The sequence below is a fragment of the Aythya marila genome (genome assembly GCF_965140915.1).
Source record: "Aythya marila genome assembly, chromosome: 15".
Classification (NCBI taxonomy): Eukaryota; Metazoa; Chordata; class Aves; order Anseriformes; family Anatidae; genus Aythya; species Aythya marila.
Window position 1 is genome coordinate 16,326,656 of NC_139056.1, and position 21,460 is coordinate 16,348,115.

The following is a 21,460-nucleotide window of genomic DNA, read 5'->3' on the forward strand; positions in this document are numbered from 1 at the left end:
GCATTTCTTTTAATGCAAATTTCAAACCCAGCCACAGGGAATGTTTTCCTTAAACCACAGACCAAAGAAAAAAAAAAAAAAAAGAAAACCTGCTTCTATTTCTGAAGCAGCTCCTGCTCGAGACACGGCTGTGTTGGTGTGCCGGGCTGTGCAGGGGCTGTCGTGGGGCAGCTGCCTTTGTGGGAGCAGAAATGGCTCTTGTGAGCCTGCAGAAAACCCGCTGCTTGCTGCTCCCCCGGTGCCCTGCGGAGCCATAAAGCATCTTGCATGTGATGGGGGGAAGCACTAAACTCCTCACGTGCTCCTCTAATGTTCTGCTGCCTGCAGCAAGCTCAAGCTTTACGTGCTGCAGGAACCCTTCTGAGCGGGAGCAGCCCTGTGCGTCCTGGGAGGGGAAAGCACCATGTGCAGGGGCTTGTGCATTTCTTCCCCTCTGCAAAACCCAGCTTCTCTGCAAAGCTGGAACTTCTGCAGGGCTTTTCCGCCCAGCCCAGCTTGGTGTTTCTGTAAGTTCTCAGTTGTGCCAGCAGGAGATGGCTGCAGAGTGGCCGTGATGGATGGCTGAAGGTGGTCGGGTGGTCCTGCAGGTCCTCCCGCTCAGCTTGGGGCTACTCAGTGCTTCCACTTGTTTCTGGGGATTCTTTAGCTGGTCACAGAGAACTGGTGAAGTGGGCAGGAGCAGGTTTGGGGAAGGTGCTGTTCCTTGGAAGTGGGGTCACCAAGGGCAATCTCATGCACTGCCAGGGCGAGGGTGGCTCTGATGGACGGGGTTTGCGCTGGCAGCAGTGCCAGAGCCAGGCAAGACCTGATCCTGGGACAGAATGATGGATGGTGGTGGTGTGTGCAGGGCAAGAGGCGTGATTCCCTCAGTAATTAGGTGCTGTTGGGGAGCCATCCCATAATGAGGCATCCAGGTGTGACAGCTTGGGGCAGGGATGGGGCATCCTCCTCTGGAGCCATGCAGGAGGGTCAGCCTGTCCCCGCAGGCACGGAGCCATCTCTGCCACGGCCAGGAACGTGGCTCCAGAGCTGGGAGGGAGAGGATGGAGCTGCGTGCCGTGCCGATGTCACTGGGACCAAGGGCACAGCGCTGCCTTAAATAAATAACTGAGGTTAAGGTGCTGGCCCTGCCCGGCTCCGCTGTGCCCGGCCGCGGGGTCGGGCGCTGCCCGGAGGGGCTCGGCAGCCCCCGGGTGGGGCAGGCTTATCTGGGCTGCTGCTGGAGAGAAGGAAATGCATTTTTTGTTGTTTCAATTTCTCTGGAATGGTTTTGGACAATTGGTTTTCTAAAATAAACTCAATGAGAGGAAATTCATTTGTTAACCTGTCCCTGTTTAGCTGGCAGGGGAGGATGGTGCGCAGATACGTTGCTTCCTTGTTAGTTTTAGTTATGATTCAGAACAAACCCAAACCTATAAATTAAATGCCGTGTTTTATCCCCCCCCCCCCCACCTTCTTTCAATCAGGATTTAAACGGACAGAAAGAGCTGTGCCCACGTCTCTGCCACCTGAAGAAAGGCCCCAATGGCTACGGCTTCAACCTGCACAGCGAGAAGTCCCGGCCGGGGCAGTTCATCCGCTCGGTCGACCCGGACTCGCCAGCCTCCAGAGCGGGACTGCGGCCCCAGGACCGGCTGGTGGAGGTAATGCTGGGGGCTCAGCACACCGTTCCCATCAGCCTGAAGGTTTTTTGGGGTCCTGTGCCCCTTTTGCAAGTGGGAAGAGGGAGAGCAGAAGCGCTGTGACCCTACAGATCAGCTGGGATGCCTGATGCTAAATCGAGCCCCCTTCCCTTGATCTTTTCCATCAGATCCTGTCACATTTCCCCCATAACACAGAGCCTGATGCTGGTGCCCAGGCAGGGTGCTGGACCTGGGAATGAGCACGGATGGAGGTTTGGGGGTGCCACCTCCCTGACATGGCCAGATCGGAGCAGAGAGCACCCTGCACTTGGTGGTGCTGGCATGGGGAGGTGGCTTCGTGGGGACAACTGGGACTGGTCCCATCCCAGCCACCCAGGGAAGCTGCTTCTGTCCCATCACCCCCATCTGCCATGGGCTTGGGGCAGCTCGGTGCCATCCAGCTGAGCCAACGCGCTGCTGGGCAGGGCAGGCATTTGGAAACAGAGGGGGAAAAGCTCTGCAGAGAGGTCTTAAGGCATGAGATTGTGAAAGATTAGGGGAAAAACTGCTCTTGGAAGCGATTTCGTGTTCACTTATTGCTGAACAAGAGAATTTTTGATGTGGTTGCTGATCACCCTCCCCTTGGCTTGTTTGTGCCTTGCCATTTTTACCGAGTACTGAATTCCCCCATTTAGAGCTGTGCGCTCCGGGCAGGGTTTGGGCAGCGCAGACAGACAGATGGATGGGGCTCGATCCTAGAGCCAGCACCCCAGGAGCAGCCCTGGTGCCTGCTTCAGCTCCTGCGTGCTGGGAGCACCTGGACACCCTGTGCTGGGGCTGTGGGTTATCCCTGCCCGAGCTGGGTACCAGCCCGTGCCCCCACCCCCAGGTCCAGAGGGACGAGGGATTTGCACGCTCGGAAGAAAACGCGCATCCTGCGGAGCCGGGCGGTCCCCGAGGTGGGGAAGTGAGCGAAGACCAAAGTCCTCGCCCTCTTTCCAGCCCCGTGAATAATCATGCAGGATTCCGTGGGAGCCGCCGGCTGCCTCCTGCCCCATGCCAGGGCTGCTCCCCGTGCTCGCCCCCAGCACCGCGGGGTTTTATCGCAGGGAGCCGCGGTTCAGAGCGGCACGATGTCACGGCGAGGGATTTTGTTATTTATTTATCGGCCCTTGGCCAAGTGCCTGGCGCACACAAAGCGGCGAGGGGTGAGCTGGAGAGCTCGGAAACCCAATCCCCCCGAGCCGGCTCTTTGGGGCTCCGATAAATATTTGATGCCCCCAGCCCTGCTGCACCCCCTGGGCGGGTTGGGGGTGCCAGAGGCTGCGGCGCTGACCGGGGTTTGTCGTGTGCAGCAAAAAACAGCCCTGCAATGAGAGTGGCATCGAGACCTTTTCATGTGGGACAATGGGTGTGTTCGTTCCTGAGCACAAACAATGCCTAGAAATCACGATTGTTCCCTTTCTGCCCGCGGAACAATTGGGAGGAGAGATCCTGACTGCTGGTGGGTCCCAGGTCGCGTGCAGCGAAGGGAAAATGAGTCAGTGCGTCGGGGACGGGGACAGAAAGGCCGAGCTCTGCTCAGCCACTGGGACACGGGAAATCCTCCCTTGCTCCTCTCCCAGAGGGACAAACGGCCACGAGCCCTGTGGAGCAGGACATGGAGATCTCAGTGCAGGCTGAGGTGTTTGGGGCAAAGTTAAGGTGAATGAAATCACTGGAGGGGAACCTGCAAGTCCCTGAGCACCTGGGCACGTGGGGTGGTGTCGGAGGCTGTGGCTGGGTCTCCCTGCAGGGGGTTCAGGAGTTTTGGGCAGAGGTTTTTGGTGACATGGAAGATGAGCACAGGGGTTGTTCCCCTGTCTGTGCTGCGGGAGCCAGACCTGGTCCTGATGGTGCCGCTTTGCAGGTGAACGGGATAAACGTGGAGGGGCTGAGGCACTCGGAGGTCGTGTCCCACATCAAAGCCAGGGAGAGCGAAGCCAGGCTCCTGGTGGTGGACCCCGAAACAGATGATTACTTCAAGAAGCTGGGGGTGACCCCCACCGAGGAGCACACCAAAGGTGAGACTCGGCTCTGCTGGGCGACCCCACAGCTCTCGTGACTCACTGGGACACTGGGTGGGATTTCAGAAGTGCCAGAGTCATGTTTCCCTTGTCTCATCCCTCAGTAGTTTCCTGAGCACCACCCAGCTATTTATAAGCAGTGAGAATACTTCCTAATCTAGCCAAAAAAACAATTTGTTATTTTTTGCACGGTGAATAATTAACCCAGGAACTCGCTGCCAGGAGGTGGCTGGGATGAGGAGGGTGCTGGGGTGGCGCTGAGCATATTGCTCGGGGAGGGATGCTCAGGTGGGATCTGTTCTGGTGGCGGATCCTGGGGCTGCTCCTGCTTTATTTGCAGTGCCTGGGAGCAGAGCAGCTGGCCCCATAGTGCTGATGTGGGGCTGTAAGAGGGAGGACACCATAACCCCGCACCGCTCTGTGCTCCCGAGACGGAGCCTGAAGGTGCAGGGAGAAACTCTGGGGCTGGCCCCATGTGCGTGTAGAGGGAAGGACTTCACGCGACAGCAATCACAGGGGCGGCTGCTGCAGGAAATGTTTCCCTTGCTGTTGAAACCTGGCAGAGAAAGCAGCCCGGCCGCTCCCCGACCTGCCGCGGGGAGGGAGCTGCCCTGCAGCCCAACGGGGGGCTCTGCTTCCCACACTGCCAGCCCCTGTCCGACCTGAACTCTGCAGGACATTCCCGGTCTGCCAGGTGCTCAATGCGAAGATTGGCCCAAAGGAACGGGTCAAACCGTGCTGAGGAGCACGCGGGGTGAAAGCGGTGTCAGATGCTCCGAAGCGGTTGAGGAGGAGCCGGTGCGAGCGCTGGCTGCTGGCACGAGCACAAAGGAGCCCTTGTTCCCTGCAGCGGGGACGTGGCCGGGGCCAGCCGCACGCCAGGGTGCGCGGGTGGGTGCTCAAGTGCTGGGCCCTGGCTCTGCAGCTCCCTGCTGGATGTTGGATGCTTTCCTCGGGGGTCAGCAAGGAGCGGGTCCGCCTGGCCAGCAGCCCTGCACCACTTGGGCTCGGCTGTCCTGATGCCACAGCGGAGGTTGTCACACCAGCACGTTTTCAAAGTCATGTTTTGGTTTTATTACATAAAAAAGTGCCCTAATTTACATTGGAAATACCTAAGTTTGCACTGACACATCCCCAAAATCAGCTCTTTATGAAGCCTGGCCAGCCCTGGATGTGATGCACGGACAGTGGCTTGGAGCTGTAACATCAGCAGCTCTGGGTTTCTGCAGTTGCAGGCTGCCCTTGGCTGCAAGCGCAGCTCTTGCTTCACTGGAGCTGCCGTTACACAAGGCGTGCACGCACAGCATTGTTTTCTGCTCGGCCGCTGTGTGCTGGGGTCCCTCTGGGGTCCCCCCGGGGTCCCACAGAGCCGATCTCACCCCGTGCCATGCACAGAAAGGGCCCTGTGCCCCCAGACGTGTTCGTGCTCAGTCGTTAGCCCTGTTGCAATTAGCACATCTGTGACACCACAGCTTGTCTGTCCCGGGCTGCCTCTAGCAATGGCTGGGTCGCGGTGACTGGCAGCTCATCTGCAATGAATTTGCCATTGTTTGGAGCGTTATTAGCGCAAATCGTTGGAACCGGGCAAAAAAATGGCAAGGTACATGAAAGGCGGGTGGTTTGCCCCGTGCTGTTGCGACACCAAGATGCTGATTTCAGCAAATAGCGTTGGGCTGGTTTTTAAGATTTCTGATTAAACAGCTCCTGAAGAAAAATTACTGAACTGTCAGAACTGGGAGTACACCGCATTTAGTGCTCACAGGGGGAAGCTGCTCAGTCCCCTTCCTGGAAGACATTTTCTTTTGATGAAAACAGGGAAATCAAAGGAAATTGAGGTTTCAGAAGAATGTGGTTGCAGAGGGCACGGGGGTACAGAGGTGTTTGCCTGAGCTCAGAGGCAGCTCGGGCTGGGTCTGGCTGCAGCTCTGAGGGAAGGGGTGCGCTGGGCTTTTGGGGCTGGGGTGGAGACCCTGTGCCAGGAGGGGCTCAGCCGGGGGCGATGCTGGAGGGCACTCCCGTAGGAGCCCAGCAGTGTATTTATGAGTATATTCAACACATTTTTCTTTTGCGTGGCCCTCAGGTGTGGTGCCTCAGCCCCTGACAAACGGATCCGCACAGACACAGGTGAGTCCTCGCCTGTTCCCGGGGGCTGGGCGGTCCTGGGTGGGCTCAGAGCAGAGGGAACCTCACAGCCTCCCTGAAGCTCATTTAGCTCAGCTTAACCACTGCTAGCTAATTGTAATTGCTTCCTGATGCAGCTTTAATTTCGGGTTTGCACGAGGCTGGTGTGAGACCAATTCACTCCTTTTCCCCGGGGACAGCGGGAGGAGGTGGGCGGGCGGTGGGGACAGGGGAGCAGTGGCTCCCCCCGCTCTGCCCATTTATTTGTGTGGGGTTTTTTTGTGTTTTTTTTTTTTTTTTTTGGTCTTTGCACAAACTGGACTAACATTTTCATTTCCAATAGCTGAACGGAGGATCCACATCTTCATCTCACAGTGACCTTCAAAGTCCCGGGAAGGAATCAGAGGTAAAAACCCCGATCACACACCCTCTTCTTTGTACATGCTTACGTGTGTACATGGTTGTGTTATGGTACTGGGCAAAAATGCCTCTAAATGCAATTTCAGTTTCAGATTGCAGACTTGGGTACACTTGTATCCACCCAGCAAGCAAAACAGGGAGTTTGCTTTCATGCCCTGCCCTGTAAATCCGCATGAAATGCGGCCGTGAGCTCCCGGCAGCTGCTGGCTCCAGCCCAGAGGCAGCTGCACTCCTGGGGGCATCGATGACCCCTTGGGTGGCCTGGCGAGGCCATCCCGAGCACGTCTGGCTGGAGTGTGTGGGAGCAAGGAGAGCTGCTGCCAGGGCTGTGTGTGCCCGGGGAGGGGGCCAGCAGTAGCATGCTGTCCCCCAAACCCATGTCAGAGAGATGTAAAAGCATTCGAGTGCGAATTAAATACCTTTGTGTTCTGCCTTCCCTTCTGCTTTCAGATGGGCAGGAGTGGAGATGGGTTAAGTGATGGCTTCAGATTGCTTCCAGTCCTTGTCAGGGGACAGGAGGGCTCTGCCAGCAGCAGCAGATGTCCTGTCTTAGGGGACGGTTTGCGAGGGTCCTGCTGCGTGCTGTGCCCCCAGGGACTGGTGGGCTCTGTGTGCTCTGCCCCGGGCCCTGGGGAGATGGGGCTGCCCCAAGGGCCAGCAGAGGAGAGTGCCAAGGGGTAATGGCAGCACATTAACTGGTGCTGTAATAGTTTGGAGGTGTAAGACAAAAGGGTGCCTTCAAGGGTTTTAGGTCTGAGGTGCCCAGAGTCTCCCCAGCATCTCAGGCTCGGAGGCCGCGCACGCCAGCTGTGTCCGAGAGCTGGGCCAAGCGCCTGCAGTCTGGCAGCTCTGTTTCTCTCTGAGCATTAAATAATACATGTCCTGCTCCTCGGCGATGGTGTGCAGTGCTAAGCAGTGCACGCCAACCAGTTAGCATCCAGAAGCCAGAGCAAAGCAGTTCTCTTGCAGGCAATGCTGATGGGAGACCTGCCCGTAGCTCCTGGCAGGGTTTGTGAAATCCCTTTGGAGCTTCGTGTATGCGTTAAAGCTGTGCCAGTGGGCAGGCTTTAAGATGTTTCCTTACAAATGAAGGTTTTTATTCTGCGTGTTTGTCTGCTGTTCACATGAGTGTGGTGCGTGCAGGATGCTGCTGCAGTGACTTCAGAAAGGAAAGCTGATTTCTGTATCATACAGCACTCTTACTAGGCAGACAGAAGGATGCTCTTCCCAGTACAGTTCCCAAAGCAAAACATGCCAGGCATGCAGGCACTGCTGGATCCTGGCTCTGGCTGTTCTCTGGAGCAAACTGGAGCCCGGCCATTTGAGCACAGGGGCACCTGGCTGCAACGGTGCAGGAACAACACCCATCGAGTGCAATGTAATTATTTGCTCTGTGGCTACGCAGATGCTGCTGCTGCTGGTTAAACCATAGGCACGACATGGGGCAAGGGCTGTGACCTCCTCTAAAAACCTGCAAGTTTGCTTATCTCACACATGTGCTAGGAGATTTCTGCTCCCAGCAGTGTGGGGATGGGATGCCGGGTGGCTTTGGGCACACGGTGCCGGGGGCAGAAGGTTGATCTTCCCTCTCTGTGCAGGATGGAGACTCGGAGAAGAGGGACCCGTTTGAGGAGAGCGGGCTGAGCCTGAGCCCCACGGCTGCCGAGGCCAAGGAGAAGGTGCGGGCCAAGCGGGTGAAGAAGAGGGCTCCGCAGATGGACTGGAACAAGAAGCGAGAGATTTTCAGTAATTTCTGAACCTCGCTGGTGGCACTGCCTGCCTTCCCCTGCACCTGGCCGGACGTTCAGAGGTGCTTGCGCCCTCTCCTTCAGTGTCCACGTGAGATGCTTTGTGCTCTGCTCTTCACTGGTTGCTTTTATGAGGCGTATTTTAAAGTCCTTTTTTATTGATGTTATTATTATTATTATTGTTGTTGTTACTCACCAGCGATTCTCATAAGACAAATGTGACCAAAGCTCCTTTTCTTGCTTGCTCTTCAGCCCGGTCTGGCTGCCTGCTGTCCCCTGTTCCTGCTGAGAAAAGACTGGAAGAGTTTAACTCTCGTTTCTTACCTGCATAATTTAGGCTTTTATTACTTTTTTTTTTTTTTTTAATTGGGGTGTTAGTTTTGGTTTTGCGGGTGTCCCAGGCTGAGCCCCATGGGATGCTCTGTGCCCCTGTGCAAATGTCCTACGGCCTCGCCGTGGTGGGTGGCCGGGGGGTGGCAGCACCCCCAGCCCCCGGCCTGCAGCTTTACCCCCTCACGATGGGAAAAGGGGCAGTGGCTGTAAATCTCTCGTGTTGACTTTGCTATTGAAATGAAAAAAGTTCTCATCGGTGTTTTTTAATGAAGCCCTACCTGTTCCCAGTTAGTGTAGGAGCCTCCCTCCCAGCAGCAACTTCTGCCCCAGCAATAAAAGCCCCTTTTCACCCCGTTCCCCCCAGGTTGCAGGATGTACAAGCAAGACAAACCCAGCACCAAATGCCCCCGGCCCCACGGTTTGCACAACGCAGTGAGAGGTGCAGGAGATGCTGCAGGGCCAAGCAGGTCTCCGGGGAGCCCTCGGGGCTGGCACGTGCTCCCTGCCTCCCGCTCCCCCCTGGTGTCCCCCATCCCTGGGCAGGGCAGGCGGGGTCCCCAAAGCTCCCCAAATCTCAGTGGGGCTGACAACAGAGCGGACTCATAGTTAGGAGAGGGTCGATGTCCTGGGCAATTGCTTTGGTGCTGTGTCCTGCTTTAGTACCAAAAGCAGGGTGTCCTCAAGCCCTCGAAACCTATCTTTAAAGCACTGCAGATGAAGCCAGCGTAAGCTCTTTGGCTGTGACCAAGGAAGACGAAACAACGCGCTCATGGGCTGCAGGCGGAGGTGTTTCGCCGGGGAAGGTCTGTCTTTTGGCTCCCGTGTCAAAACCGCAGGGGGAAGGGACTGGGCACAGTTGCGTGCAAAACCACTTTTCCCAGCTCAATGCAAATGGCAGCAATAACTTGGCCGTTGATGACTATTTTAAACAAAAGACTTGGCTGCGACTTTGCCCTGTATTATTCCCCAGAGCTGATGTATTACAAGGCAGAGGCCTTTGGGTTGGTCGGCGCGCTACGGGTGTTGTGGTGGCTCTGTGTGCATTTCCTAAACGCTGAACTAAAAGGTGCCTTATACCATTTGCTGCTCTCCTCAGCGGCTGCCCGCGGCTCAGCACAGGGGCAGCGCGGGGCCGGGGCATTTGGCTGCGCCCCAGGGAGCTGCCGGGGCTGCTGCTGGCTGGCGAGAGCACGGAAACCCTCAGAGGTGAAGGAGATTTCTTTTTTACGAAGGTGCAAAGTGTTGATGGGCTGAACAGGTTGAAAAATGCTTTTGGAGAGGGACTGGCGCAGGTGTTTGGCTATTGGTGACAAGAGTGGCGGCAGGATGACGGCTCGGGATGCAGAGAGGTTTTTTCCCCCCACCAGGACTCTGCCAATTACTAGAGGCCTCTTCTCTACCCCACCTCAAAGACGATTAGCTCCTCTCTTTTTGGTCCCCAAAATACTTGCTTCTGTAGGAAATCAGGAAGGACTGAAGGAGTCCTCCTTTTTCACGGTATGCACGTTGCTTCCAGTGCCTGCGTAGCCAAACCCCAGGCAGTGCTCTGGTCTGTGCAGGGCAGAGCGCTCCCCACTACACCACGAACTCAACCCACCGTGCATGTCAGAGAGCAAAGCCTAGTTTGTAAATACCGCATTTCTCACCCAAGACTGGACCACTGTAGTTAAAGGGGGGAAAAAAGAACGCGTAGTTCTGAATGCAGATCAAAAGAAATCAGGTGTGCAAGTCTGTACTGATAAGATTTCAGAATCTTAATCTCTGCTTAGTCCATGGAAATTGCTCCTGGTTAAAGCACTTATCATATTTCTGACATCTTGTAGCTCAGTAGTAATTATTCAGTTCCTGTACATTTAACGTGGAAAAAAAATAAATCAATAAAGTGTAAGGCTGTTAGCTGCATTGTAAAAACAATGTACACTGTAATGTCAGTAATAAACTTTGTTTTCCCATGTACCACTTATTTGCTCGTTCTTCATCTGTTTGGTAGGGAACTTCAGAGTGGAATTACAGCCTTCTTTAGCACGTTATAAACTTTGCTTCCTCCCTTGCCTGTTTAAAGAGTAGCTGAAATTATTCCTTTGAAGCTCTACAATGAAGTCAGCACTGCCCTTTCTTTGAAGAACAAAACGCACACGTGGGTGGTGGCCCCTCTGTCAGCTTCTGAGGCGCACACTAACCTGGATCCTGTGGCTATGTAAGCTGTGCCAGCACACATCTGACAATTAAGAGCGTGAAGCTGGATTGTCACCTTCTCCCTGTGCGCTGTGTCCCTTAGGCTCCTGTGCCAGCAGGACTCAAAGGTCACTTGTTCAGGCAATGGCTGCCTCTGGCCCTGGGTTGTGAAGCTTTTAGCTGGACCTTACAGCCCATGGTTCTTGCTGCCAGCACCAGGCAGGCGCCTTGGCAGGCTGCAAGCCCTGGCAGGGCTGGTTGCTATGGGCTCACGCTGCGGTGAGGCTATCGGAGCTCTCCTCCCCCTGCCCAGTGTTGCAGAGATGCCAGCAAACCTCACGTGTTAGAAAACAACCCGCCACCTTTATTAAATGTGTATTTACAAGCAGCAGCAGATCCTGCAGCACAAAGCACTCTTCTCCAGCTGTTCCTGACAGTGCACAGCCTGCTGCTCGGCCGGGACACGCTCAGGCATTCACCCGGGGGCTGGAGCCGGCAGCACTGACGCAGCAGGACTGCTGCACTTTGAAAGACCCTTTTTCCTCTTGAGAGCTCAGCCACTGCCAGCAAGCTTCTCCCTCTCCAGAGATGCTTAGCTGGCGGCAGCAGTCTCCCATTTCCCTGCAGTCACACAGTCAGCCCTGTGCAAAGCACAGCAGTCCTAGGGCTCAGCTCTGGGCTGAAGCAGCTCTGTTGTTCTAAGAAGCCAGGATGTTCCCTCAGCGTCTCTTAGCAGCTGGGCAAATATCTTGATTGAGGCATTCTTTGCAGCGAGGATTCACGGGCAGGCAGGTCTGCTGGCCAAAACCCACCAGGAGCCAGTTTATCTCCCTCCAGAGATCCCTGTAGTGAGAGGAGACCATGAGCTTTCCGATACAGCTGCTCAGAAGGGTTAAAGAACAGATCATGCTTTTAAATGGACAACTTTCACACATTTCTTTTGTTCCTTTTGGCTGCCCAAGCTGCCTCTTGCTAGAAACAGCCCTCCTAGCTGTTCCTGAGCACTCTGAATGTGTCAGGGAGGGAGGAGAGGCAGAGGAAAGCCACACAAAGCACGTGTGGGCGTTCTCTTGTGTGAATGCCAGATGTGGAGACATGACAGACTGGGGAGCCCTACCTGTCAGCTGGCATTTGATACTGAAGATTAAGCCTCAGTGAAGGCCAAAATCCAACCGTGGCCTGCCACTGCTGTGGCCGTTAGACTCAGCAAGGTCCCGTGCAGAAAGTATCTGGCTTGGGTCATAATGCATTTGTTTAGGCAAAAGAGCATGGCACCAAGGCCTGCAGGTACCTTCCTGGACTAGTAGTGACTGACACACACATCTGATAGTGGGGAACCCACCCGGCAGCTGAGATGCTGCCGCAGCAGCCCTGTGGGAGAGGAGAGACACCTGCAGACAAGTCCTGCCATAAAAAGGAGGCACTGAAAATACCATCGGCAGGACTGCGTGCAGCTGTGGCTCCTCCAAGTAGGGGCATGGTATCGAGGAATGAGGCTGGGGGCTCAGACCTCACCTGGGCAGCCAGTCCTCCAGCGCCACCCGAGTTTCCTCAGGGTATCTGGTCTCCTTCTTCACCCACTTCAGCCTGTTTGTGATCCTGTGCACGTGGGTGTCCACAGCTAGGAAGGGAGAGCCCAGAGTTTAGGTGGGGGGCAGAAACGCCTGAATGGAAGGAGCGCAGCCAGGGCTGTTTGTCACAGCAAAGCAGGTTCAGCACCCTGCAGCAGGTTTCCTCCGTGGCCCTGCAGCAACACGGCAGGTGAAACAGAAGGGGAGGCTCGCCCGCAGAACAAACAGGCTGGTTTCTTCCTAGGCGCAGAGCCAGCAGCAGGCAGGGTGGATATCTCATACCACGCAGCTAGCTACACGCTGACACAATCTTACAGAGCCTTCCTACAAAGGTTTCCGCACTCTGATCTAGCAGGCACAGGGCAGCCTGTCCCGGGTTCTCTTCCTCTGGGTGTTTCAGCTGATGTTACGCAAGTTGCAATCTCTGCCCCTTAGTTTACCCAGATGGAAAACACATTTCATAATGCCTACTAACACAAGAGGGTTTGTGAGGTTTAAACAAATGTTTAGAAAGTGCTTTGAGCTAAAAAGCTCAGAATGCAAAGTATATTATTGTTAGATCAGCAGCGATAAACCTGTCTCTATGGCTAATTGGGCAAAACCCAGGAAACTGCTGTAAACAGGAAGACTAAGTCTTGCCTCCTAAATCAAAACTGAACACACAATTATTTGGAAAACAGTTGGCTAGTTTGGCTCCCACTGGACCTCCCTCCCCCACAGCAGGGAGAAAACAGCCCCCAAACACTGCTGACTTGCAGAGGAGCCACATTTTGCACAGCTGGCAGGCACCAGTGGGGCTGCAGGGGTCAGCTGCTGCCTGCACTGCCCTGGGGTTGTGCGCTGGCTTTAGTGGCCTGCAGTCATCAGGTGGCACCGTTACTGGCCTTCCCAGGGCCCTCCATTAAACTGCAAATACTCTTGGAATATTAATCTGTCCCCAGGGTCCCTGGGCTGTGCTGATCTCCCAGCTCCATCTGCCGGCTGCGCAGTGCAGCCCCGGCCCCAATCCTGAAGGGGCCCAGCTGCAAGAACTAAAACATCAGAAATTCAGTACCTGCAGGTTGCCTCAGACCGTTTCTTTTTCCAACTCACTGTGAATCACTGATTTCAGCCAACTGGCACTGCAGACTGAGCCTTGCTTCTGCCCTCTTAAAGGCTTGCCAAACACAAAAATCCTAACCAAGATTTGTTTAAACAGAAACAACCTTGGTAAAAAAACAAAACCAACAATAAACCAACCTCAGACTATCCTAGAGCTATCTGCAAATCACAAACTTATCCTCAACGCCCTTTCAGTTGACTCCAAGGAGATTTCAAAGCGTTATTCTCCTAGTACATCTTTTGGGATGCCTACCCAATTAAGCAATAGCTGCTCTGCTTATCAGCATCTGAGTGGAGGGAGTGGAACTTGGGAACTAGGGGATTTTTCCTTCAAAATTTGGGCAAAACAGTTCATTAAACCCTAGCAACACATCCACTGTGAGTAGCTGCACCCACCCAAATACAAGATATAGTGTGCAGATGACTAAATCAAAGCAATAGTGTTAGGCTCCTCAGGCAGGCAGCTTGCAATGCATCCCCTCTACCCAAGAATGGATTGGGCAGGATTTAGGAGGAGAGGAATGTGGAAAATACAGTCCAACCTACCTATCCCAGACACACTGTTCCAGGCAATGTTCATGGCCAAGTGGGCCATTTTGGGCCCCACTCCTGGCAGCTTCACCAGCTCCTCCACAGTGCTTGGTATGTCACCCCCATACTTCTGCTTCAGGATGGCCGTCGTCTGCTTTATGTACTTCACCTTGTTCTGGAAAACCAAGGGGAAAGGCAGAAAAGACAAGTTGCCCTCCAATGCAGAGAAAAGAGACAAACAGCTCAGGAAAAAAATAAAACTATTCCTCAGTGTGCGTTATGTGTGAGGCCAGGCGCTGGAGTTTGCAGAGGGGTGGCAGAGGTCTTTGAGTTCTCCTTGAAAACGCTGAAAGCTGATTAGCTCGAGCCTCCTCTGCACTCTGCAGGCACTGCAGCAAACAAGCTTGCTGTGAATACAAATTGCTAAAACCAGCATAAAATACAGCCTGTGTAACTCGACTCCAGGGAAAAGATCACTGCGGGGCATGGAACAGAGGCTGAACACAGGCTGGGGTAAGTCTCAGGGGCAGGACTGCTTCACACCCACCTCCTGCCTTCAGCACCTGCTTTCAGCACAGCCACGAGATACAGCCTGCGAGGGCCAAGCCACCCACCCCATGTTCCTCTCCACGGCTTCTGAGCCGTTTCTGTCAGCTACATGGGAGCTGAGGATGGTGGAAGAAGTTCCTCCACAAGCCTGTCGGGTGCTGTTGCGGTCCTGCACTCACCCTCCAGAAGCCTACAGGATAAATGATCTGCCCAAGCGTCACATCATCCATCTGCAGAATGCTGTCAACCGTGAGGCCGCGCTGCCTGAGGCGCAGCATGGCAGCAGACGTCACCTGGTCCTTGGTCTGGCTGGAGAGCATCAGCGACAGCAGGACTTGGTAGCGCATGACCTGGGAGAAGGAACAGGGAGACACCAAAAGGCTCAGAGAGGATCCTGCTCTCCGGGGTGGGGTTCTCCCACCCAGCACCATCTTTATTCCAGTGCGCTGTTTCAGCTGTATCCATCCATAACAGAACGGAAGGCTGAAACAGAAATCGCCTGTAACCTTTCACTGCTACCACACAACAAAGGGAACAAAAAAACACCTTCAATCTAAGCAGCCAGCATGCACAGAAGGGCAGAGAACAGCTACTGTGTGCTGGGATCTCACATCCAAGGACACCAGTGCTTGGCCACAAAGGGCCAGAGTAAGCTTTTCCTGATAATTGGATTCTCAGGAGACCCCACAGGTCATAGAAATACAGATATCCGTTTATTATTTATTTTTATTTTTAATATGTATAACTTGTGGTATAAAGTAGTTTTTGAAAATCCTGTTCCTTTTCTGCTAGGCATCAGTAGGAACCGAGTATCTTGCCCCAATGTGCTCCTTGGGAAACCCAATTAAAAATTTTGGGTGTCAGAGACCGGGAAATGGAGCACAAAACCCAGACGTTCCTCTAACGACATCAGAAGTTGTGTGAAGCCTGTTGGTGCTGCACTGAGGATTACAACATCCACTTTATGTTGGAAGCAACAACCCCGCTCCCCTGGGGTAAAAACTTTATTTCCTTGTCAGGCAGGATCCCAGGCTCAACACCAGCCAGGAGGGACGTGCTCCCTGCGCTGCAGCTGTACCTGCACAACCCCGCCGAGCCTGCCCGTGGGATCCCCGTGTCCCCCAGCCCTGCAGCCCTGCACTATACCATGTCCTTGCCTCGCTCTTTTTTTGTACCAATGCAAATGCTGCCCTCAGCAGGAGGTGCCATCTGGGGCCTTTGATTGTGTTCCCAGGCTTGAGGAGCACGCTGCTGTCCCAGCACGACCCTGCCTTTCAAGACCCCGTCCTTTAAGGACGACTGTGAGAGAGAAGGAAGACAATCTATGCTTCTGTGCTGCTCTGAAGAGCACAAAAGCGGCCTGGAAAGTTTTTTCTCAGCTCCCCTCACCTTCTCCCTGTGCTGTTTTTCCTCTGTATTAGGGCCATCTTGCTGGATATTTTCCTTGGGCTCCTACAGAGATTTTTAAGGAAAAAGGAACATGCCTTCATGCCCTGCAGCCTGCCACTAAAGACAGCTGTAATGCATTTTCAGGATTTCTACTCTAAAACTGTCTCATTTTTGCCTGTTCTTGGTTCAGCCTGGTAACTCTGCTGACAGTTTAAGCTGAGGAAAAGGGCACTTCACAGATGTGTTTGCTTGCTGCTAATGCCCAGCACGGGCTGAATGTGAGCAGAGAACTGACAGCACCCGACACGGGGACTGCCTGGAGCCCCCGAGCCTGGAGCAGGAGAGGGAGCAGCCAACTCTCCTCTACCAGCAGGACAAACCACTTCTCTTGTACATGTGCAGTAACCCCTGGTGGGCCCATTCCAGCCCAGAATCCAGACGTGCCCTGCATTTATTCTCCTGCTCTGTGCTTCCAGCTGCCCGTGGGGCAGAGCGGGGCCGCAGGACGCCGTTACCTGCGGAGGAGCGCTGCTGTCATAGCACTTCTCCACTCCCATCTCATCCACGGGAGCATCCCTGGCCCTCCTCATCTCCCGGATGCGCTCCAGCTGCTGCCTCCAGTTCTCGGGCTCCCATTTGGGCCCCGGGGGCTCGGGTTCGTAGGCGATGGCGCTGCTCTTCCCCCTCCTGCTGCGCTTCGGGGCGCTGCCAGCGCTCGGGGCCCGGCTCGCTGAGGGAGGCAGGAGAGAGGCATGAGCCTGGGGGCCACCGTTAGCCACCAGAGAGCTTCCACCACCGGCCCTGGGAGCCCCCGGGGCCACCGGGGCGAGGGGCCTGGGGCTGGGGGGAGGCCGGTGCCCAGCGGGGCTCCGCGTCCAGGCCCCCGGGACCGGGCAGGACGAGGCCGGGGCAAGCCCTGGAGCCCCCCCCGGGGCCGCAGCCTCCCCACGGGGCCGCAGCCTCCCCCCCCCGCCGCCGTCAGGGCCGCCCGAGCCCCCTCAGCAAGGCCGGGGCCTACCCCGGGAAGGCCTCGGCCTCCCCTCCCCGTACCTCCGGCCCCGGTCCCGGCCCTACCGAGCCGCCGGGCCGCGGGCCCCGCCGCACACATGGCCCCGGGACTACCGGCCCCAGGCCCCCCCGCGCCGGGACGGCGACGGAAGCGGCGGGGAAGGCTTCCGGGAGGCGGAGGGGGGGGTGTGGGGGGGGAGAAGCACCGGGGCCGGGCCTAGCGGAGGGTGAGCGGCGGTGGCGGCCGGTGGAGGGGGGGGGGGAGGTCTGAAGGGACCGGGGAGGACCGGAGGGGACCGGGGGGGACCGGGGAGGGGCTGGGGGGGCTCTGCTGAGCCCCGGGGTTGTGGCACGGGGGGGGGCCGGGGCCTGCGCCGTGCCCCCGGGGTGGGATGGGGGGAGTGGGGCTGAGGCGGGGGGGCCTCAGGCGGGCTCCTCGCTGCTTCGCCCTCCGTGTTCGGCTCCTGCCTCCTCTAAACGGGCCGAGGGAGCAGGGCTGAGGGTAAAAGCCACGTTCTGGGGGTGGCAGCGCTGGGCTGGGGGCTGAAGGTCCTTGCCTGGGCCTCCCCCCCCCCCCCCCCCCCCACTAACAGCAACCGATCTGCGTGCAGGGGCTCGGCGCGGCGATGGCAAAGCCTCAGAGCAAGGATTCCGGGCTGAAGGAGAAGTTCAAGAACCTCCTGGGGCTGGGGACGTCCCGGGGAAGTTCAAAGTCGTTGGAGGGCAAGCAAACGGAGTTTATCATCACTGCTGAAATACTCAAGGTGACTGTGGTCGCGGTGGGGTAGGGTCTGGATCACCTGGAAGGCCCTCACAGGAGGGCTTGCTCCTTCTCCTTTCTTTTTTGCCATTTGTTCCCCCTGTGATCTCGCCTTTTTACCTTCTCCCTCAGTTCACTCCAGTGAAATGGATGTAGAACTTGTGAGCTTTGAAGTTGCAGCATGTTAATTATTCGGTGTTTGAATAGTTTAGGGGTGTTTTACGATGTGATGTTATCCCCTGTTCTGTCAGGTTGCAGGGTGTTTTCTCAAAATGTGTTGCTTTGCATGCACAGTCTGAGCTTGGTTAAATTTATGTAGTGGCAGTTAGGGCAAGCTGGAAACTTTCTGTTTTATGAAGATGTCATGGGTTTGTGGAAAAAAAAAAAAGATTCCAGTAATTGGTCCAGCAAGTCCGTAAACAGAACAGTTGCCACACAGGGAGGAAGACGCATACAAGAGAGAAAGAGACCAGAATCCCTCACTGCCTGTGCTGGAGCAGCTGTGCTGCTGGAAGCTGGAGAGCCAGACTTATATCCCTGCTTTACCTGCCTGCCTCCTCTGTATGGATGGATGAGTGCTGCAGTTGGCGAGTTATTAACTTTTCTAAAGAAAATGAGATGTTTTGACCTTTAGTGAAAAGCTGCTTGGCTCAAGTTCTGTGGCAGTTCTCATTCTGACAAATCGTTGTTTGCTCATGGAAAAAAGTTTCTGGAGAAATTCCTGAAAAGCTCCAGTAATAATGACTAATAGTTAGATCATTTTGGGCAAATGTGTTTGAAAACTCCTTTTTCAAACATCTCGTGATCCCCCTTGGGAAATGGATAAGTGTTTCTAATAAGATGCGCTTTTAGCTTATTTCTCCATCTCTTTCCAGGAACTGAGCATAGAATGTGGATTAAGTAATAGGATACGAGCGATCAGCCAAATCTGTGAAGTGGCAAAAACCAAAAAAATCGAAGAGGTAGGTTTCAAAGTGTGCGGTGAATGTTTGAAGCTTGAAAATTTAAACAACAGCTCTTGGCCTATCATAAGAGATTCCTGTAGTTTAATTCAAATTGGTAATCCCAGAAACAACATTTTGTGCTGTCCAAACCTGTGAAGGGGTGGCCCACACGCCAAGGACATTAGTCTGGTCCAACCTAGCAGCTGCAGAGCAGAGAGCATGTAGCTGACGGGCTTCTTGAACTAAATGGAAGGAGAACACTGCCTGTACACAGGCTTGATCAGGACAGTTTGCTGGAGATGATGTTAATCCTGCAGGGGAGGTGCTTGCTTGCTGTCTTGTTAATAAGCAACTTCAAATTGGTTTTAAACTCATGTTTAAGTGAAGGTTTCTGCACAAATGTGTGAAAGAAGAACTTCAGGTACTGGGGTGTGGGTTGTACAGGCCAGGATTTGGTATCACACATGCTTCACCTGAGCTTATGACTGGCAAGGTGAGAGTTTCCCTCAGAAAAGGGAACTCCAGCCATGAGATCCCTGGAGGTCTTGTCCATTAACGTGCTGTAATTAATGACTAGCCTCTACTGGGTGAAGATCCCAGAAGAAGCTTACCTGTCCTACTACTGCCTCTTGCGTTTGTTTTCAGCATGCGGTGGAAGCTATATGGAAAGTGGTAGCCGATATGCTCCAGCCAGAGCGCCCAGCTGAAGCCAGACACGCTGTTCTTCATCTGCTGAAGTCAATCGTTCAAGGACAGGTGAAAACAAAGTCTAGAAAAAACACTGTACTTGAACTGGGGTTCATGCAGAGTATGACGTGAAAAATATCGGGCAACTTTTTCCTCTGACTTTCCATGTTTCTTTTTTTTTTTTTTTGGTTGTGCTGAGTAAATGGGAAGAGGCAGCCTTTTAACTTAAATCTGCTTGGCTTTTTTTTTTTTTTTTCTTTTTAAAGAATACTTTGGGTTAAGTTCAGGAATAATAAAACACAGTTTTATGCTCTTTGTCCAGAAATATCAGTCCTAGTCTGCAGCCATTTCTGATGTTTCAGCATGTCAAGTGTGCAAGAAGTTCTGTATGAAATGCGTTTCTAGCCTGGCCAAGTTAAGCATGCTATGAATTCTTCGGATTTCACAGTGTGCTATTCAAACACAAGACTGTACCAGACCAAAGTCCTACTTTTCAGTATCCTGAAAAAATAAGGGTAGATGCCTGGGAAAAAAATAGGTATCAATTCTGTTTTGTTCCTGTTTTTAAATGCTCTTCTGACAGTGCAGTCTGTTGCAGTTTCTTTGGTTTACTTGTGCATTGGATGCTGTCTGTATTGCTGGACAAAATGCTTCCAGGCCCTGAATTCTGATAAATAAATGTTAGAACAGATTAAGAAGTCCTGAGCTATTGTCAGTAGCCAGTAGAGATGAAAGTATTTTCAAGACTTTTGTAGCCTGTAGGAAAATAAAATCGTTTCAAGCATCAGTCAAGCTTACTGCTACAGACCTTGATCAGGTCCAGGTCTTTATTTATTTATTTTTTTACTGACACTGTCGTTTCTCTCTCCCACTTTTCTTTTTTTTTTTTCCCCCCAAGGGTGAGAGATTAGGAATTCTCAGAGCACATTTTTTTAAAGTTATTAAGGACTATCCCTCCAATGAAGACTTGCATGAACGGCTTGAAGTGTTCAAGGCTCTAACAGAGAATGGGCGTTATATCACTTATTTGGAAGAAGAGTTGGGTGAGTATTGTCTTTACCTCTCTTAAATTTTCTGGGAATAAGCCAAGGAGCAGGTATTCAGTGATAAAAGAAACAGGTAGTGATAACACTTCTGGGTAAAAAGCATAGTGTAATGATTTGTTTTCTTCCTTTAGCTGACTTTGTACTACAGTGGATGGATGTTGGTTTGTCTTCTGAGTTCCTTCTGGTTTTAGTAAACCTGGTGAAATTCAACAGCTGTTATCTGGAAGACTATGTAGCTGACATGGTCCAGTAAGTTTTTTAACCCCTAAATGCTTATTTTTGGCTTTTTATGGGGCAAAGTTGCAGATCAATATGCAGATTAAGTGGAATCTTTTTCATCTGATCTGGATCTCTTTCATTCCAGGTCATACCTGTCACTTCTGACAGATACTTGATTTTCTTGCAATGTTCAGATTCATTTTAGTTTAAAGTGTTGCATGTGTTTTCCCCATTTCATGTGATTAACCTGACTGCATTGCTTAGTCTCACAAGGGGTCTCTGTCTGCTATTTTATTAACATCGGCATCCTGAGAGGTCCTTTAAGTGCATCTGTAACCTGTTTATAGAAGGTTGTACTGTTCCTAGGAATGTTATCAACAAAGCCAAAGGGGGGGAATGATAAGTAAAATAACACGCCAGTTTACTTGTCTGTTTTGTCTTTGTAATTTGCCTAAAATCATATTAAGCAAACAATTATAATTAAATGTTCTTTCCTAACAGCAAGATATGCATCTTGTGCATTCAGACTTCATCATCTGTGGACATAGAGGTCAGTAATTTGACTCTCTGAGTACTTTGAGAGTTCTTTGAAAATCTTTGAAACTGTATCTGCTACAAACAAAATCAGATCATCAGACTCTCATCCCAGTTTATTCTTATCTTAGAAGAGAGTTAGTACAACGTTATAAAGTGTTTGTAAGCCATCATCTCTCTTATACAAATATTAATTTTATTCTAAAAGAAATAGAGCATGCATAAATTTGATAAGCAATTCAGTTTGTCAACAGTGCTTTTTATGTCTTTCCATACTGCACTGAGTGAAAAAAAAAAAAAAGACAAAAAAAAAACATATCTCTATCCCTTTGACTTCCAGAAGATTTCCTGGATCTGTCAGCTTTAAGTTTTGACCCATTTTGATCCTAGAGAAGTGTATAACCATTTTATCTTTCTCTTTTCCGAAGATTTCCTTGCAAGTCCTAGATGCCGTTGTTTGCTATAATTGTCTGCCATCAGAGAATCTGCCAGTATTTATCATCACTTTGTGCCGTACCATCAATGTAAAGGAGCTCTGCGAGCCATGCTGGAAGGTCAGAACTTTCTTGTAGCTTTGTTTCTAATGACTTCACTGTTTTGGACTCATAGATGAAGGGCCTTGTGCGTGCAAATGTT

At 52.9% G+C, this 21,460-nt stretch overlaps 3 protein-coding genes across 9 annotated transcripts in view; 2 read left to right on the plus strand and 1 right to left on the minus strand.

The window, feature by feature from the left end:
* NHERF2 (NHERF family PDZ scaffold protein 2) overlaps positions 1-10,266 on the plus strand; it is a 32,987-nt gene extending 22,721 nt beyond the window's left edge. Inside the window, exons 3-7 of the mRNA XM_082772335.1 lie at positions 1,467-1,643; positions 3,532-3,685; positions 5,769-5,812; positions 6,153-6,215; positions 7,828-10,266. Of these exons, the coding sequence (XP_082628461.1) occupies positions 1,467-1,643; positions 3,532-3,685; positions 5,769-5,812; positions 6,153-6,215; positions 7,828-7,986 (597 nt within the window). The 3' untranslated portion in view covers positions 7,987-10,266. The remainder of the gene's footprint in view (positions 1-1,466; positions 1,644-3,531; positions 3,686-5,768; positions 5,813-6,152; positions 6,216-7,827) is intronic.
* Positions 10,267-10,832: 566 nt separating this feature from the next.
* NTHL1 (nth like DNA glycosylase 1) lies at positions 10,833-16,777 on the minus strand. 2 transcript variants are annotated; one of them, XM_082772019.1, is made up of 6 exons: positions 16,677-16,777; positions 16,142-16,356; positions 14,417-14,587; positions 13,704-13,863; positions 12,001-12,106; positions 10,833-11,328 (listed from the first exon to the last, which is right to left on the minus strand). In XM_082772019.1, exons 1-6 carry the CDS (start codon positions 16,732-16,734, stop codon positions 11,205-11,207), a joined length of 834 nt encoding a protein of 277 aa, XP_082628145.1. In that variant the 5' UTR covers positions 16,735-16,777; the 3' UTR covers positions 10,833-11,204. The 2 variants fall into 2 exon arrangements, with proteins under 2 accessions (XP_082628145.1, XP_082628146.1); XM_082772020.1 differs by having other exon boundaries at positions 16,701-16,765.
* A 473-nt stretch (positions 16,778-17,250) lies between these two features.
* Positions 17,251-21,460, plus strand: part of TSC2 (TSC complex subunit 2) — a 33,768-nt gene continuing 29,558 nt past the window's right edge. For all 6 annotated transcript variants that reach the window (XM_082772338.1, XM_082772340.1, XM_082772339.1 and 3 more), the window contains exons 1-7: positions 17,251-17,398; positions 18,270-18,356; positions 18,984-19,094; positions 19,924-20,068; positions 20,203-20,320; positions 20,792-20,840; positions 21,253-21,378. In XM_082772338.1, the coding sequence (XP_082628464.1) occupies positions 17,261-17,398; positions 18,270-18,356; positions 18,984-19,094; positions 19,924-20,068; positions 20,203-20,320; positions 20,792-20,840; positions 21,253-21,378 (774 nt within the window). In that variant the 5' untranslated portion in view covers positions 17,251-17,260. The remainder of the gene's footprint in view (positions 17,399-18,269; positions 18,357-18,983; positions 19,095-19,923; positions 20,069-20,202; positions 20,321-20,791; positions 20,841-21,252; positions 21,379-21,460) is intronic.